General features: G+C 38.7%; 1 protein-coding gene across 11 annotated transcripts in view; it reads right to left on the minus strand.

Moving 5' to 3' along the window:
* DGKI (diacylglycerol kinase iota) overlaps positions 1-14,933 on the minus strand; it is a 482,969-nt gene that overhangs the window by 79,277 nt on the left and 388,759 nt on the right. For all 11 annotated transcript variants that reach the window (XM_055142753.1, XM_055142758.1, XM_055142729.1 and 8 more), the window contains one exon: positions 1,447-1,516. In XM_055142753.1, the coding sequence (XP_054998728.1) occupies positions 1,447-1,516 (70 nt within the window). The remainder of the gene's footprint in view (positions 1-1,446; positions 1,517-14,933) is intronic.

Genomic DNA, 14,933 nt, shown 5'->3' on the forward strand with positions numbered 1-14,933 from the left:
AAGCAATGAATAGACTTTACATATGAAAAACTTGGACTTTTTCCAGTTATGACAGAAATCACTTTTGAGTGTTTTAAAATTTTTTTTCTAAAATTATCTATGAATGAAATTAATCTGGGTTAAATAATTATCTACATTTATAGTTTTGGTGTCTAGAACAAATGGTATAGAAACATGGTATTGTAGGTGTCCTGAGCAATAACACAGTGGATAGGGTGCCTGCCTCGTACATGGCCAACTGCATTTGATCCTCGGCACCTCATATGGTACCCCGAGCAGTGTCAGAGGTGATCTCTGAGTGCAGGAGTAAGACAAGGTCGGGCCCAAGTGAGCGACCTTGCCCATTGTACTATGTTTCTGACCCCGAGACATACTAGGTATGCCCCCCTCCTACCAAAAGAAAAAAAGAACAACCAAAATATTGGACAATTTCCCTAAGTTGTTCCTCTGAACTCAGAAAATAAATGACTAAAAAAATAAAAGATATGACTTCCTCATCCTGAGGAAACAGAGGAACAAACACTGTGTGAATTATTTTCAAAGGCAGTAGAGAAAACCTGTCATGATTTGTATGGGTTAAATCTCATATGGACACAACTTGTATTGTCATATGCTGTTCACCCGTTCAGAGATCTGGTTGTTCTCTTGCCTATATTTGTAACCTGTGAGATGCCCAAACAGATAAAGAAAAGAGAGGTGAACAATGAAATCCATGTATCCGCCAGAAGGAGACCGGTTATGGATACCACAGGCACTATGCAAGCGTGTTTGCATTACAACATGGTAGCTGGAAAGAAAGGTGGCATAAAACCACCTCCAGGAGGTAAGAAGTGCATGAACTGGAAAATGAACTCATTAAAGGATTAAGCAAAATAACCGACCTAATATGCATTCCATAAGTTCAGTAGAGCAAAGGTAAGTGTAACTGATATTTTCTAGGACTTCCTTTAAAATGTATGCATTGTACTGACATGATGCTCGGTTTGGGTTTGGTTTTGGTTTCAGGGCTACCCCCAGTTGTCTCATACCTGGAGGTGTTCATGTGTAACTTGGGGATCGGACCCAAGTGAGCGACCTTGCCCGTTGTACTATGTCTCTGACCCGGAGATGATGGCATAATGGAATAATACGACAGTCCCCTCATAAATTAAACAAATCACAAATTAATCTCTATACCATCTTGTTGAATCCACTGACTGGCCTGAATGTAGGTCAGGCACTCAACCCTGTTTAGGAAAAGGCGGGTAATCAAAGAAAAACAGCAGCTTGCCGGTGTGATGCTGAGAAATTCAACTAGACCCAACCAAAATCAAGTTCACATTCCTTGGGAGGCAAATGCCAATCACCAAGAGTTTCTGGATATTCTTCTGGTAGAGCCCATTCTAAGGGTCTTGTCCTGTAACTCGCCCAGCCCCCACCCCTCTGTGGAAGTACAGAAACACTCACCATCGAGAAAGCACCAGCGTGGGGAGAGCCTCTGAGCGGAGAGCGCCCTGGGAAAGGAGGTTTCGTGATCCTGGAAAGAGACACACACATCCTCAGGGCTCTGGGTGACTGACCCGAGGGGCGGCCCTCACTGGACATGCTGCTGCTCCACCGGTTTCTCAGGGCACCCCCCTTTCCCGAGAACAGCGCTAGCAGGAGACCACATCATGTATTTTGACCACATCACGGGAACATAAACTAGGATTCTGATTCACAAAGAATTTCTGAAAACATAAGACATCCAGGAGGTTTTCAAGGCTTCATAAGTTGGAAGGCATGAGACATTCATTTCTTTTTTCTTTTTTTTTCTTTTTTATTTTTTTGCTCTTTGGGTCACACAGTGATGCACAAGGGGTACTCCTGGCTTTGCTCTCAGGAATTACTACTGGCGGTGCTCGGGAGACCATATGCCATATGGGATGCTGGGAATTGAACCCAGGTCGGCAGCGTGCAAGGCAAATGCCCTACCTGCTGTGCTATAGCTCAAACCCCGAGACATTCATTTCTTTAGGAGAACTGTTTCCCATGTGTCCAGCAGGAGGGATGAGGGACAGTTGACTGTCATGTGCAGTTCGTTTCTCCCACCTAGGTGAGCAAATGCCCCCAATTAAGAGACTCTCAGCCAACGGGGACCCTAAAAATCATCAGAAAGGGCTGGAGCGATAGCACAGCGGGTAGGACATTTGCCTCGCATGCAGCCAACCCGGGTTTGATTCCAAACATCCTGTAAGATCCCCCGCACACTGCCAGGAGTAATTCCTGACTGCATGAGCCAGGAGTAATCCCTGTGCATCGCCAGGTGTGACCCAAAAAGAAAAAAAGTCCTCACGAAATAAGGAGCCCATTCTAGTTTCCAACACTGGATTTGGAGCATGTCATGAAAGCCAAATTACAAAGGGAAAATGGGACAAATGAGGAGGGAGATGTGGTCTCTGTGGGGAAGAGACTTAATAGGGAATTGACATGGTCAGGTCTAGGGACGATCCCTGGGGTGTATCAGGGTGTGGGTGACTGTGCATGTGCAGGGAACGGGCGAAAGGAAAGGAAGTAACCTAGGAGTCTCTACGTTATGCTGCTAGCCTGCTGTTCCGGGAACCAACCAAAGTTGGGGGGTTAATTGACACTCCCTCCAGTTGCTTGTGATCCTCAAGCAAAGCCTAAACTTTAGTGGTTCTCACAGTGCCCACGCAGGAATAGCGGTGCCCGCTGGGAACTTGTTAGAAACACCAAGTCCCAGGTGCCACCTCGGATTTAAAGAAAACCCAGGGTGGAACCCAGCATTGAGTAAGTCATTCAGGTGAATTTCTCTGAGTCTTAAGTTTTAGAGCCACAGACCCAAAGTTACTAGGGGAAACGGAATCCATTCTATTATTGGAATATTGGATAGATAAGAGTTGTTGATAGAAATAAAAGTTGCACATTAAATACTTGCTAGAGGGAAAGTTGGTCAGTACTGATAGTGAAATGTATATTTATGGAGAACTGGTATGCATCTGTACATAAACATTCATTTTTAAACTGACTTGCCCTTTTGCTTGTTGAATAAATTAAATATTGACATATGATAATATGTTTTGACATATGATAATATTGACATATGATAATTCCTATTTATGTGATAATAATGCCAAACATCCTGGTGAATTATGTTTTGATATGTGATATCTTATTTTAAAGGAATGTAAGGTGTTTCATGTATTTTTATGAGACATGTAGAGTTACCAATTTGTCTGAGTTTAAAATATCACTGTAAATCAGAGAATTGTAATTATAAATCAAGAAAATCTAAGTGTAATTTGAAATATTTAGCGGCAACTATGAAAACTAATAAAAAGGGCAAGCATGAACAACCTCTCCTAAAAGAATAAAGGCTATTAAACATTAGGGACGTTTGCTGATTTCAGCAAACATGTAGGGAAAGGATCCTATTTCCCAAGTCAGAGTCTGACAGAATACAGAAACACTAATAGATTACTTTTTAAAACTTAAAGATTGATAATGTTCCTAAGAAGAAAATAGTGTATATGAATTAATCTAAGTTAACAGATTGACATAATACCTCAGCCTCAGAACTGTAAGCCTACCACATGTTGATAAATGACACTAATAAAACAGTGTACTTTTTTATGTGCAGATGTGTGTGTGTGTGTGTTTGTGTGTGTGATGGTGGGGAAATTGCATGCACGTATCTAGCTCCATCTATTTAATTTCATTCAATTCTTTTGACCTATTTATGTTCTAATCAAAAAGCATTGACTATAACTCAAATTTCTGAAGGATATTGTACTCAGAGTAATAATTAATGGGAACTGAATACTAAAAATGTGACTATAGTTTACGTTATGTTGTCTATTTAAAAGTTGTTGAAAGTAGATCTCTAAAGTGTTCATCAAGAGAAAAAAATATAACCTTATGGTGATTGATGTTAATTAGGCTTATTGTGGAGCTCTTTCTGCAATGTGTACAAATACTAAGTTCATAAGTTATATCATATACCTGAAACTCATACAACATTATATAGCATCTATAGATCATTTCTTTTGGAAAAAGAGAGTTTGGTTAAAGTGAATGTTCTCAGTTTTCTCTGTAAAAACACCTGTTATTATGCAGCAGTTTGAAATATTTCAAATAGGGTAAAAGAGTTTTCAAGTAGGGTAGCAACTGAACTCCCTGAGATCTTATAAAATTTAGTGTCTATGTGTATAACCAATTTTGCATTGTTTCCTAATGACTATCAAATTATCCTAAAAAATTTTTTTAAGAAGCTAAAACTTTGTCAGAAGAAATTTTTTAAATGCAATATTATAACCAATAAAATGCTTATTTCAAAATTACTAATGATTTTATTTTCAAACAGCAGAAACTCTGAACTTGCAGCCATTCTTTTGATATCAGGAGAAACTCAGACCATGCTCTACACAGAAAGTTTCAATGAACCTTTTGTTTATTTCTATCCAGGTACCTTCCCAAATGTATGTTTTTAGCCTATTATATAAAGCTTAAAGATCTTGTGCTTATGTTTATTGTTTTTTAAAAAAATCAGGAAAAAATATTTGCCTTGAGTTTTAGACCAGCTTATATTAAAATAAATAATGCTTCACTAATTAAGTGTAGATAAATCCCATGAAAAATAAAAGTTATTTTAAAAATTAATTGCAGGATCAGAGAGATAGTATAGCAGGTAGAGAATCTGCCTTGCACTCAGCTTCCCCAGGGTTGATCTCTGGAATCACACATGGTCCCCAGAGCAGAGCTAAAAGTAAGTCCTGAGCATAGCAGGGTATGGCCCCCAAACCTCAAAATATTACTTTTAAAGCTTGAATTAAAAAGTATAATAACAAATGATGTTTTCCTGGTCATCTGGAGATTAAACTTCAATCTTGAGCTTATACAGCACGCATAGAGCCCTAGATTCTTAGAATGATTTGCTCGAACTGGGTTTGTATTATACTCTTGCTTCTTTTTGATATAATTCTTAACATGCCTCATAAAGTGACTTCTTAAGGGGACAGTATTAATATAATGAGGCCTTAAATGAAAAGAACATGGAACTCCAATGGGGTTTAAATGTGGTTAGTGTCCATAAAGTTTGGGAAAGATTTATAGTGTGTTGCAATTAAGTGACTTATCTAAACTTTTACATAACCAAGGAGATATGTAAACACAGTTCAGTCTCTACAAAATTCTGCCCTTAAGACTAAATAAGTCCACATATGCAAATGAAAGGTTCTGACATGTACTGTACTCAGAAAGTGGAAGATTATCCTAAAACCAGTGTAAAAGGATGTTTCAATGCAGTTTACTGACAAAATTGTAAAACACACCCACAAAACACACCAATGATTTATATAATGAAAAGAAAGGCAGGTGACAGAAAAGTAAGGTGCTAGGACAACATCTATAAGATCTGGAAGGAAATAGGAAGGGAGGAGAACAAAAGGAACAGCAAACTTGAAGATGATTAAGGGAGTCGTTGATTTCTTTTCCGTTAAGCATTAAGTTATTTCTAATAAGCATGCTTTGAAAAGTGAACAATTTTGTAAGATGAGATCATTATACCCCAAATTTAGATGACAAAAATATTCCTTTCCTTAATACATTTAAGTGTCATAGGAAAACCAGTTTATAAACAGGAAGGGAAAATAATATAATTGATTATGTATGTCTCAATTTTAGTCATTGTGTATGTCCCAAGTCCAGAAGGATTGGGATTTCCAGAAAGAGGAAGAGCACTGAGCACAGAGCCTTTTTGGCTGTAAGGAGGTAACATGTAGTGCAGTTTTTTACCCATCCCATTTCTTAGAAGCTTTGTTTATAAAAAGGAAATGGCCAACACCATGGTCTGTCATCAAGGATTCTTGTGATGATTAAATCACGTAACATGTAAAATGCTTCATCTGTGAGGATTAAGTCACGTAACATGTAAAATGCTTCATCTACTGGCTAGTGCCAATGTTATAGAGTTGTAATGTACTGGACAAAGAATGCCAGGGCAGCCAGGGCAAAATTATTTTACTTGAAATTATTCTGATCCCTAACAACCTAAGGAACTCTGAGGACAGGGAATGTATCAGAGCAAATTATGTAGATGATACTACACCAAAACAACATTAATTTACCCACAAATGACTGTGTGTTCAGGGTCTTCATTTCAAGCAAAATAACAGGCAAATTTGAACACAAAGAAGAATGACATAAAAAAAAAGTGTGAAATTCTGGTGATTTGCTGGACTGGGGCTTGCAGGGTCTGTCCCAGTCTGCAATCTAATGTGTTTTCCCACTGTGGAAGCTAGGGGACTGTCTTGCCTAGAGGGACTGTCTTTGCTAGAGGGTATTGTCTTCAGGGCTGAGTGGTTTCAATCACCAAGAGCATTTTATTTCAGAACACTCTCTTCGTGTCCTTTCCTCATTCAATGATATTCCTGATTTAACACCAACTGTTAAATAGGATACCAAGCAACAGACACTTCCTTTGCTTCACATAATGAGCTTTCTGCTTGCAGATTTGGGTTGTCAGTTGTCACATAACTGTACATTATTCTGACGCCGGTGACATAATTATAATCATTTTTTTCAATGTCCATTTATGAAAGCTAATGAAGCATAAGGCATGGATTTGAAGGTCAGAGGGAAGAAAGTGGGGACCATGTCTTCAGAGTGTCTGTGGCACTCGAAGCCATCCAGGAAGGAGTTTCAAGCTCCTTCTTTGGTATTACTTGATGTCACATTTAACAGGCTTCAGCGTTATTTCTCCAAGGACGGCTACTTCAATTATGGTTTTCACTGACTTCCTGGTAACTGTCAATAAGTCACTGGTTTCAGAGAAAGGATTTCCCGTCCAGAGTTCAAAGAGTGGGGGTTTATTAATAAAGAGAGCAGAAAACAAACTGTTGAGAAAGACAAGGGAAGGGTGAACTCAGGTCTAATTAAAAAAAAAAACAACAAACCCTTTCTCTGAAGTCTGAAATTTGTGGCAAAAACCTTGGGTTTGGGGCAGTTATGCTCAAGTATTCCAGATGTGGATGGAGCAGTGATAGGTCCATCCTGGCACACTTCCAAGTCATGTGCTCCCGTTACACACAGTGACTCCAGCTTTCCTTGCGTCTCAGCAACCTCCTCCTTACCTAATGCTTGTGTGTTGAGTCACTTCCACTCTCTGGCACAGAAGTGTAAGAAACAATGATCTCAACTGTCATCTACTCATTGAATAAGCACATTTTTCTGAATGATAGATTTTCACTCATTTTATCCTTATGCTCTTTTTTTTTTTTTTTGCTTCGGAGAAATTTCCATAAACATAGCCCCGACTTCCATATTCCTTGGTGGTTCTATATCAAATGAAATTCAGATTGTCAGGGTTGCTGTTATTTCATATCTGAATACTATAATTAGAAAAATTTCTTTGAGCAACATCTGTAGGGGAGAAATTACCATCATGGTTTGTGAAGTCATCCTTTTGGTTTACGTGGACTTGGTCGTGGAGTTCATTAAGATAGACCAGGCTTCTCACTCACTTAGCAGATTGATTTTTAAGTCACATTTTAATGCCTATTCTTGAGCCATATTCTTTCTGTCATTGAAAATAATGAAAAGTCTAGCCCTTACCTACTTTTCTACCATTTGTCCTACCATCCTTGCTGAATTTTTGATCTAAAACAAATCAAAAACAAATAACTGCACATTTGAAATTTAAATATGCTAAGTACCCACCTAATAAGTGCTGAATTGAAATTAATACGCACAGAACACAGACACATATATACACATATATACATATATTGGTTTTGGTGGCCACAACCAGAAGTGCTCAGGGCTTACTCTTTCTTGGCTTTGTACTCAGAGATTGTGCCTGACAGGACTAGGGGACTATATGCGGTGCCAGGGATTGAACCTGGTTTGTATGTGTACAAGGCAAGCACCCTACCTACCGCACTATTACTCCAGCTCTTGAGCTAAAATTTAGACACTGATTTCTTTAATTTCAGAAACAATGCTCTTAAAAACCAATTTTAATGGCTTATTTGAAATTCTGAAGAGCTGGTATGATTTATAGAGAGAGAGTTATTTGGCTTACCTCAAGCAAAATTACAATGAAATTATTTTAATGACTAGACCTTCTTTCAACACTGGTCTTCTGGAATTTTCCATAGTTTTAACTTATATTAACTGCTAAATAAGCTCCCACATTTGACAGTTCACTACCTAGTAATTCAGGATACTTTTGCCCTCAAATTTTCTAGTCTCATTTCCTGCACACTTATAACTTTCATCTATCTCTCTGCTCAGAATCCCACAGAGTCATGATAGGGACAATAGGGAATCATAATCCAGAAACAAAAAACTGAGACGACATTGAAATAAAATAATTCTAATTACAGGGTTAGTAGTATTTATTATGTGATTGAATTTCTATACTTCACATATGTGGGATCAATATTAACAGTTTGTTTAGCATGTGATATGACAGTTATTTGTTACCACTTTATTTTTGAATCTGCACAAAAATTCTTATCACAGCATGGTTCACAAAAATCAGTGGGAAAACTTTATGCAACCAGTGTCTGTCTACAGAGATTGGATTAAAAATATGCCATGAAATAGAGTGGTCATTTTAAAAAGATTGGGTTATTACTTCACTTATTAGCAAGACACAATTCCCATGGTATGTTTCTATTAAAAACAAACTGTGCGCAGGGGCCATGAGACAGACATAGAAAGATCACACTCATATGTGGAATATAAAGTAGCTGAAAGGTACAAGCTTACAATGTTGTGATTCCTGGCAGACATTTCACTAGACTTAGTTACTAAAATACAGAAATCCAAAACTATGCTGCTGCTAGTGCGGCCTCCTGACCTCATATCTCTTCATTCTCAGCAATGGAAAACAAATTACCAAATGCTTTCTTTTCAGCAGATCGACTTTAGGGGGGAGAAACTCCAAATCAATAATAGTGAATTTTTTATTGAAATATTGAATGTAATCAAAGTAGAGTGAAAGTAAAGTGAAATTTACCAGTTACACATGCGGGGTGGGGGGCTGGGGAGGTGAGGGGAAGGGGGGAGGTATATTATGATTCTTGGTGGTGGAATATGTGCACTGGTGAAGGGATGGGTGTTTGAGCATTGTATAACTGAGACTTTAACCTGAAAGCTTTGTAACTTTCCACATGGTGAATTAATAAAAGAAATAATAATAATAAAAAAGAAATATAATCTAGAAAAAAAATAAAAACAAACTGTGGCACAACATATGCAGTGAGTAAAGAATTAGAACCTGTTTCATTTTTAAAAATGAACAAAACCTTGTAGGTGTATCCACGCATGTCTAAGTGTGCAACTTTGCCCCGATATAGAGAAAAGTACAAATGGCTGCATAATACAAAACTGTGGTCCTAAGTTCCACTTTAGATGAAAAATTTAAAAACAAGCAGAAGTCCATGATTGTGTACATTGGAAAACTAAGATCAGACAGGATTTTAAAATCTGAGAAACTTCATGATTCTAGAAGCTGATACAGTTGAGAAACACCTTGCAGGACCTTAATACTGAAGACAATTTGTATATTTGGATGTCAAATGTTCAAAAAGCATTAGGAGGAAAACAGATGCCCCTAAAGGAATTTATGCTAACTGAAAGCTTAAACACTTTTTAAAACCCTGTTTTCATGTACATTTTCTTTTTTTTAGTGATTATAGTTTAGGCCGCATGATTTCAATAGTGCTCATGTTTATGGTTATAATGTACTGCAATTCACCACCACTAAAGTCATAAACTTCTTACTAATAAAAGAACATACAGATGAGTTGGCTCTTCTATAATCAGGGTTCATACAATTCCACTGCCTTGTCTAGTTATAATCTTTCTCTCCTACTCAAAACAGAATTAGAGGGCTAGGAGGAACTACAGTGAATGCTTTCCATGTTTTTTGCATGACGCAGATTCAATCCCCACCACTGCAGTCTCCCAAGCATCAACTGGGTGACCCACAACACCACACATGGAAAAGCCCCTGGGCACCACCATACCACCGAGGTGTGGCTACCAAAGAAAACAAAAATGGGGGCTGGAAAGATAGTACAGAGGGGAGGGCATTTGCCTTGCATGCGGCCAGTCTGGGTTTAATCCCCGGTATCCCATACGGTCCCCCAAGTACCACCAGGAGTAATTTCTGAGTGCAGAGTCAGGAGTAACCCCTGAGCATTGCTGGGTGTGACCCAGAAAGCAAAAAAAAAAAAAAAAAAAGAAAAAAAGAAAAGAAAAAGAAAGAAAACAAAAATGAAACAACATACAAGTGACTTGCAGTGACATGAATGAATAATGAAATATTGTATCTGTTGTGATTGCCTTGAGTACCTCTCACTACTCTGAGATTCTATGATCAACAATAGCATTGATGTTGGCCTCCCATGGGCTGGAGCAATAGCACAGCGGGTAGGGCGTATTCCTTGCACGTAGCCAACCCGGGTTTGATTCCTCCATCCCTCTCGGACAGTCTGTCAAGGTACCAAGAGTATCTTGCCCACATGGCAGAGCCTGGCAAGTTACCCATGGCGTATTGGCGTGTTCGATATGCCAAAAACAATAACAGGAAGTCTCACAATGGAGACGCTACTGGTGCCCACTCAAGCAAATTGATGAGCAATGGGATGACAGTGACAGTGACAGTGACCTCTCACTACTAACATACTTGGGGTGATGCACCTACTGTGGAGGGAACTGTTCATCGTGTCACCAGAGAGGAGACAGCACACAGGGACATGGTTGTTGCCCTGGCAATAAAGACTCCTGGATTCAGGGTAGCATGTCACTGGAAAGTGACCACTAGGACAGCGAGGACCATGATCAGGCCTGAACCAGAAGAAGAAAGTGAGTAAAACCCAGCAGCCCCCTACCAGGAGGGCAAGTCTCCACCTCTCAAATAGGCCTTAGCTTCATGGGAACTTGAGGTTGGACCTGGCACTATCCTAGAGAAATGGTCAAGAGTATGTTTTCTTTGTAAATGCTCTACATTGCTGTAAGTATACAGACCTCATTCCCAATAGAGCTAAAGAGCAAGCTTAAAAATAGGCACCTTTCAGAAAACATTTAATGGACATACTGCAGAAATGTAATTGTGTAAACACAGTTACATTTGAGAAAATTCACATCGTGACCTAAGCTCTGCCACTAGGCAATGCACATGTCTCTTTGGGGCCTGCTACTCTTCTCAGTTCTTGCTCTAATTGTGTGATCAAATCAACAACCGAGCAAAAAGATAAGATCTTGGCTTGCTCATCTTTTGATCAGTTGTTTTCCTTCATCTAAGTGGTTCGGGGTAGAAGAATACAATTATACAACTGTCATTGCTAAATAATGTAGACAGAATGATATAACTTTGGGCATATTGTATTTCTTTCTATTCTCAAAGTAATAACTTTTAAAATTGTGTGTTCTTTAAATGAATACTAATAAAAAATATGGCTCATTCCAAAATCCACTGTCACTGTCACTGACATCCCATTGCTCCTTGATTTGCTCGAGCAGGCACCAGCAACGTCTCCATTGTGAGAATTGTTGTTACTGTTTCTGGCATATCGAATACACCATGGGTAGCTTGTCAGGGTCTGCCATGTGGGCGAGATACTCTTAGTAGCTTGCCAGGCTCTCCGAGAGGGGCGGAGGAATCAAACCCGGGTTGGCCGTGTGTAAGGTGAACGCCCTACATACTGTGCTATCACTCCAGCCCTTCCAAAATCCATGATATGAAAATTTTCATGGAAAATGTGTTTCTCATGCTAAAAATACCACTATGTGCAAAAAGGGACTCCCACTTATTATGTATTTTTGCATATGCACATGCATATCTCTAAAGTTAAGCATATTAGTTACATATAATTGATATGAAGATTATCTAGATTACTACTTGGCGTGTGAGAGGCAAACTTGCTTTTAATATATATTCAATTACTCATAGCTGATGCAAACATAATCTAATGAAGGAACAGCATTCCATTACACACTCCAGTAGGTTATCCAATTAAGTAATATTCACCTAACATTAAACTGCATTCACTGTGAATGAGATTCCTTTTGTTCCCCATAAAATTTAGGGCAAAGAGACATCCCTTTGAACTGGGAATCCCTGTTTTACTTAGTAATATCTTGTCAATATTTGCTTTACTTTTAACTTACTCTCATTAAATTTCTCCTTTGTTTATATGTCCATATTTCTCATTTCTCTGTCTTAATATCTCCCATCTATTCATTCATTCATTCATTCTTTCCCTGTCATCCTAACATCATCTTGCTGCCAATATTTTCCCATCATTGGTAAACAGATCCATCAAAGGTGATTAGAAATATTTTATGGACCACTATCCAACTACAATTGCAAGCAATATATTAGTTGCTGTAATTTTCATCTTTCACTCCTTCCCCTCAAATCTATTATATAATCCATTATGCCTACAGTGGGAGAATTCAAAAATGGAATGCCTACTTCCAACGGTGGCTTTGAAAGAAAAAGAAACAGTGATGGCGTGATTACAGATGACAGGAGAGAAGCTCTACCACTAAAATAGCTCTCTCTCTCTCTCTCTCTCTCTCTCTCTCTCTCTCTGTGTCCCCTTCATTTGTAGCAGCAAGTAAACTTGGTGTTCTGTGAGTCTTACCCTAATTCCTCATTCAATCATGGCTGAAAGTTTTCACCTCTCCAAAGGAATAATATTTTATAAAGTTCCTATCTAACTTTTCTCCCTGGGGCAAGATAAATTAATTTCCAAGAATGATGCCCCCGGCACCATGCAATCCAATCAATGGCCAACATCCAGAGACTATAAAACCAAGCTCCTGGAAGAGAGTGACGCAGAGTTTTTTGCCCCTGTGCCTGGCTGTCTTCATTGGGGCCCCTCAGAGGGGGTAGGTTGTGTTTCCCTCCCCGCCCCAAACAGAGTGCCAGCAGCTGAAGACCTCCAGAACCCAGCCACAGTTATGCTCCACACATTCAGACGAGCCTCATGCATGAAGGTACCGGCAGAGGAACCCAGGTGTGTGGGACCTGGGGCTGAGACCTCCAAGCCTGCATGGATCAAAACTGGACCTCTTCTGCCCAGATTCCCCATTTTCCAGTAGCTAGGCGGTCACACCCAGAAACTACCCCCAGCACTGTGTAATCCCATTAACGGCCAACATTCAGAGACTATAAAACCAAGCTCTTATAGCCTAATTCTTCCCTTCAGAGAACCTGGTAAGCTACAGAGAATTTCCTGCCCACATGGGAGAGCCTGACAAGCTCCCTGTGACATATTCATATGCCAAAACCAGTAACAAGATGGGTCTCATTCCTGTGACCCTGAAAGAACCTCCAATATGGCACCATTGGGAAGGACAAGTAAAGAGAGACTTCTAAAATCTCAGGGCTAGGACAAATGGAGACGTTACTGAGACTGCTTGAGAAAATCGACAATCAACAGGATGATGATGATTATGATGATGACCACACCCTTAAATTTGTTTCAATCCTTCCTTTGAAAGTCTCATTTAGAATCCAGAAAAAAAATTGAGGAAGTAATTTTAGAGAATATAAAGAAATGAGTAAGAATAGTCAATATGAAGAGAAGGGGGAAAAATAAAATATTTGTGGAAAATTCTGCTTTCCAGGATGAGACAGAGCTCTAATAGATTTGTCCTGCAACAGAGTGGTTCCCCAGCAAAAGATTAGGTTCATTAATAATTAAAAATAAGAGTCTAGAAGATGAACAAACGGACATAGATTCATATCTGACCAAGGGTTGTTGTTTAAGTTGTCGTCGTTTACTTATGGAAACAAAATTTATTTCTGAAGGCCGGAAACAAAAGGTAGTCAGGAATGAAGATAAAAAGGGAAAAATTGGTTTAGTCTCTATATAAAATAGTTCAAAATGTCTAAAACTAAAACAAAAATACACCACCAGAATTACCAAACTAATTTAGCAACACTAACCTACCAATTCTATGTCGTTTCTTGATATGTATACCAAGAACATAAACACTAATTTTAAAAGGCATATGCACTGTACTTATTGAAGTATTATTTTACCACAGCTAAGAATATGAAACAATCCAAGTGCCCCAAAACAGATGGATGAAAAAAGTAATTGTGGCATATATACACAATGGGATACTACTCAAGTATAAGAAAAAAACCATAATGTTGTATTTTTCTGCAACCTGGGTGTCAAATTAAAATGGGTGTCAAATTAAGTGAAATAAGTCAAAAGAAGAAAGACATAAAGATGATCTGACTTATGTGAGGTAAAAAAAACCGAACAAGGGAAGAAACAAAGTCCAGTGAAAACAGACCCATACACTCTGCCACTTGATTTTGTCACTTTCTACACAAAAGTTATAATACTTCCAGCTCATGTGTTTTAGACACATTCCTCAAAGAACAAGAGAAGTCAAAAGACTAGGCCCCAGAACTGAAGTTACTAAGGCAAAAGGAGCGGTTAAGAACCATTCTAGGGACAACGGTGAATGAATACAATTACTTGTTGGTTGGTGTGGTAACACTGTACTCATAGTACTCATAAAACAAACAAACATTTACACTCTTGTAAACCAATCGTTCTGTAATTAAAAGTCTGATAAATTAAAGCTTTAAAATGTCAAAAAGAAATTAAAAATAAAGGATGAACTAGCTCTTAAAATGCTATATTTATATTGAGTATTCCATCCATCCTATTTTTAAGTAGTACTCAAAGGAGAGTAACTATCACCTGAATACTCAAAGGAGAGTAACTGTCACCGGTAAGGATACATTTTTGTGTCTTCGTGTGAATCCCACTTGTTCATTAAAGTCTCAATTACCTCAGAATGTTATAGAAAGTACAGCCCTGTGGGCCAACCACCTCTGCACCAAGGGAATACTTCCCCTAGGGAAATGGGTGACTACAAAACAAAACAAAACAAAACAAAAAACACCAAAA

This window comes from Sorex araneus, chromosome 1, assembly GCF_027595985.1.
Source record: "Sorex araneus isolate mSorAra2 chromosome 1, mSorAra2.pri, whole genome shotgun sequence".
In the NCBI taxonomy this organism is placed as follows: domain Eukaryota; kingdom Metazoa; phylum Chordata; class Mammalia; order Eulipotyphla; family Soricidae; genus Sorex; species Sorex araneus.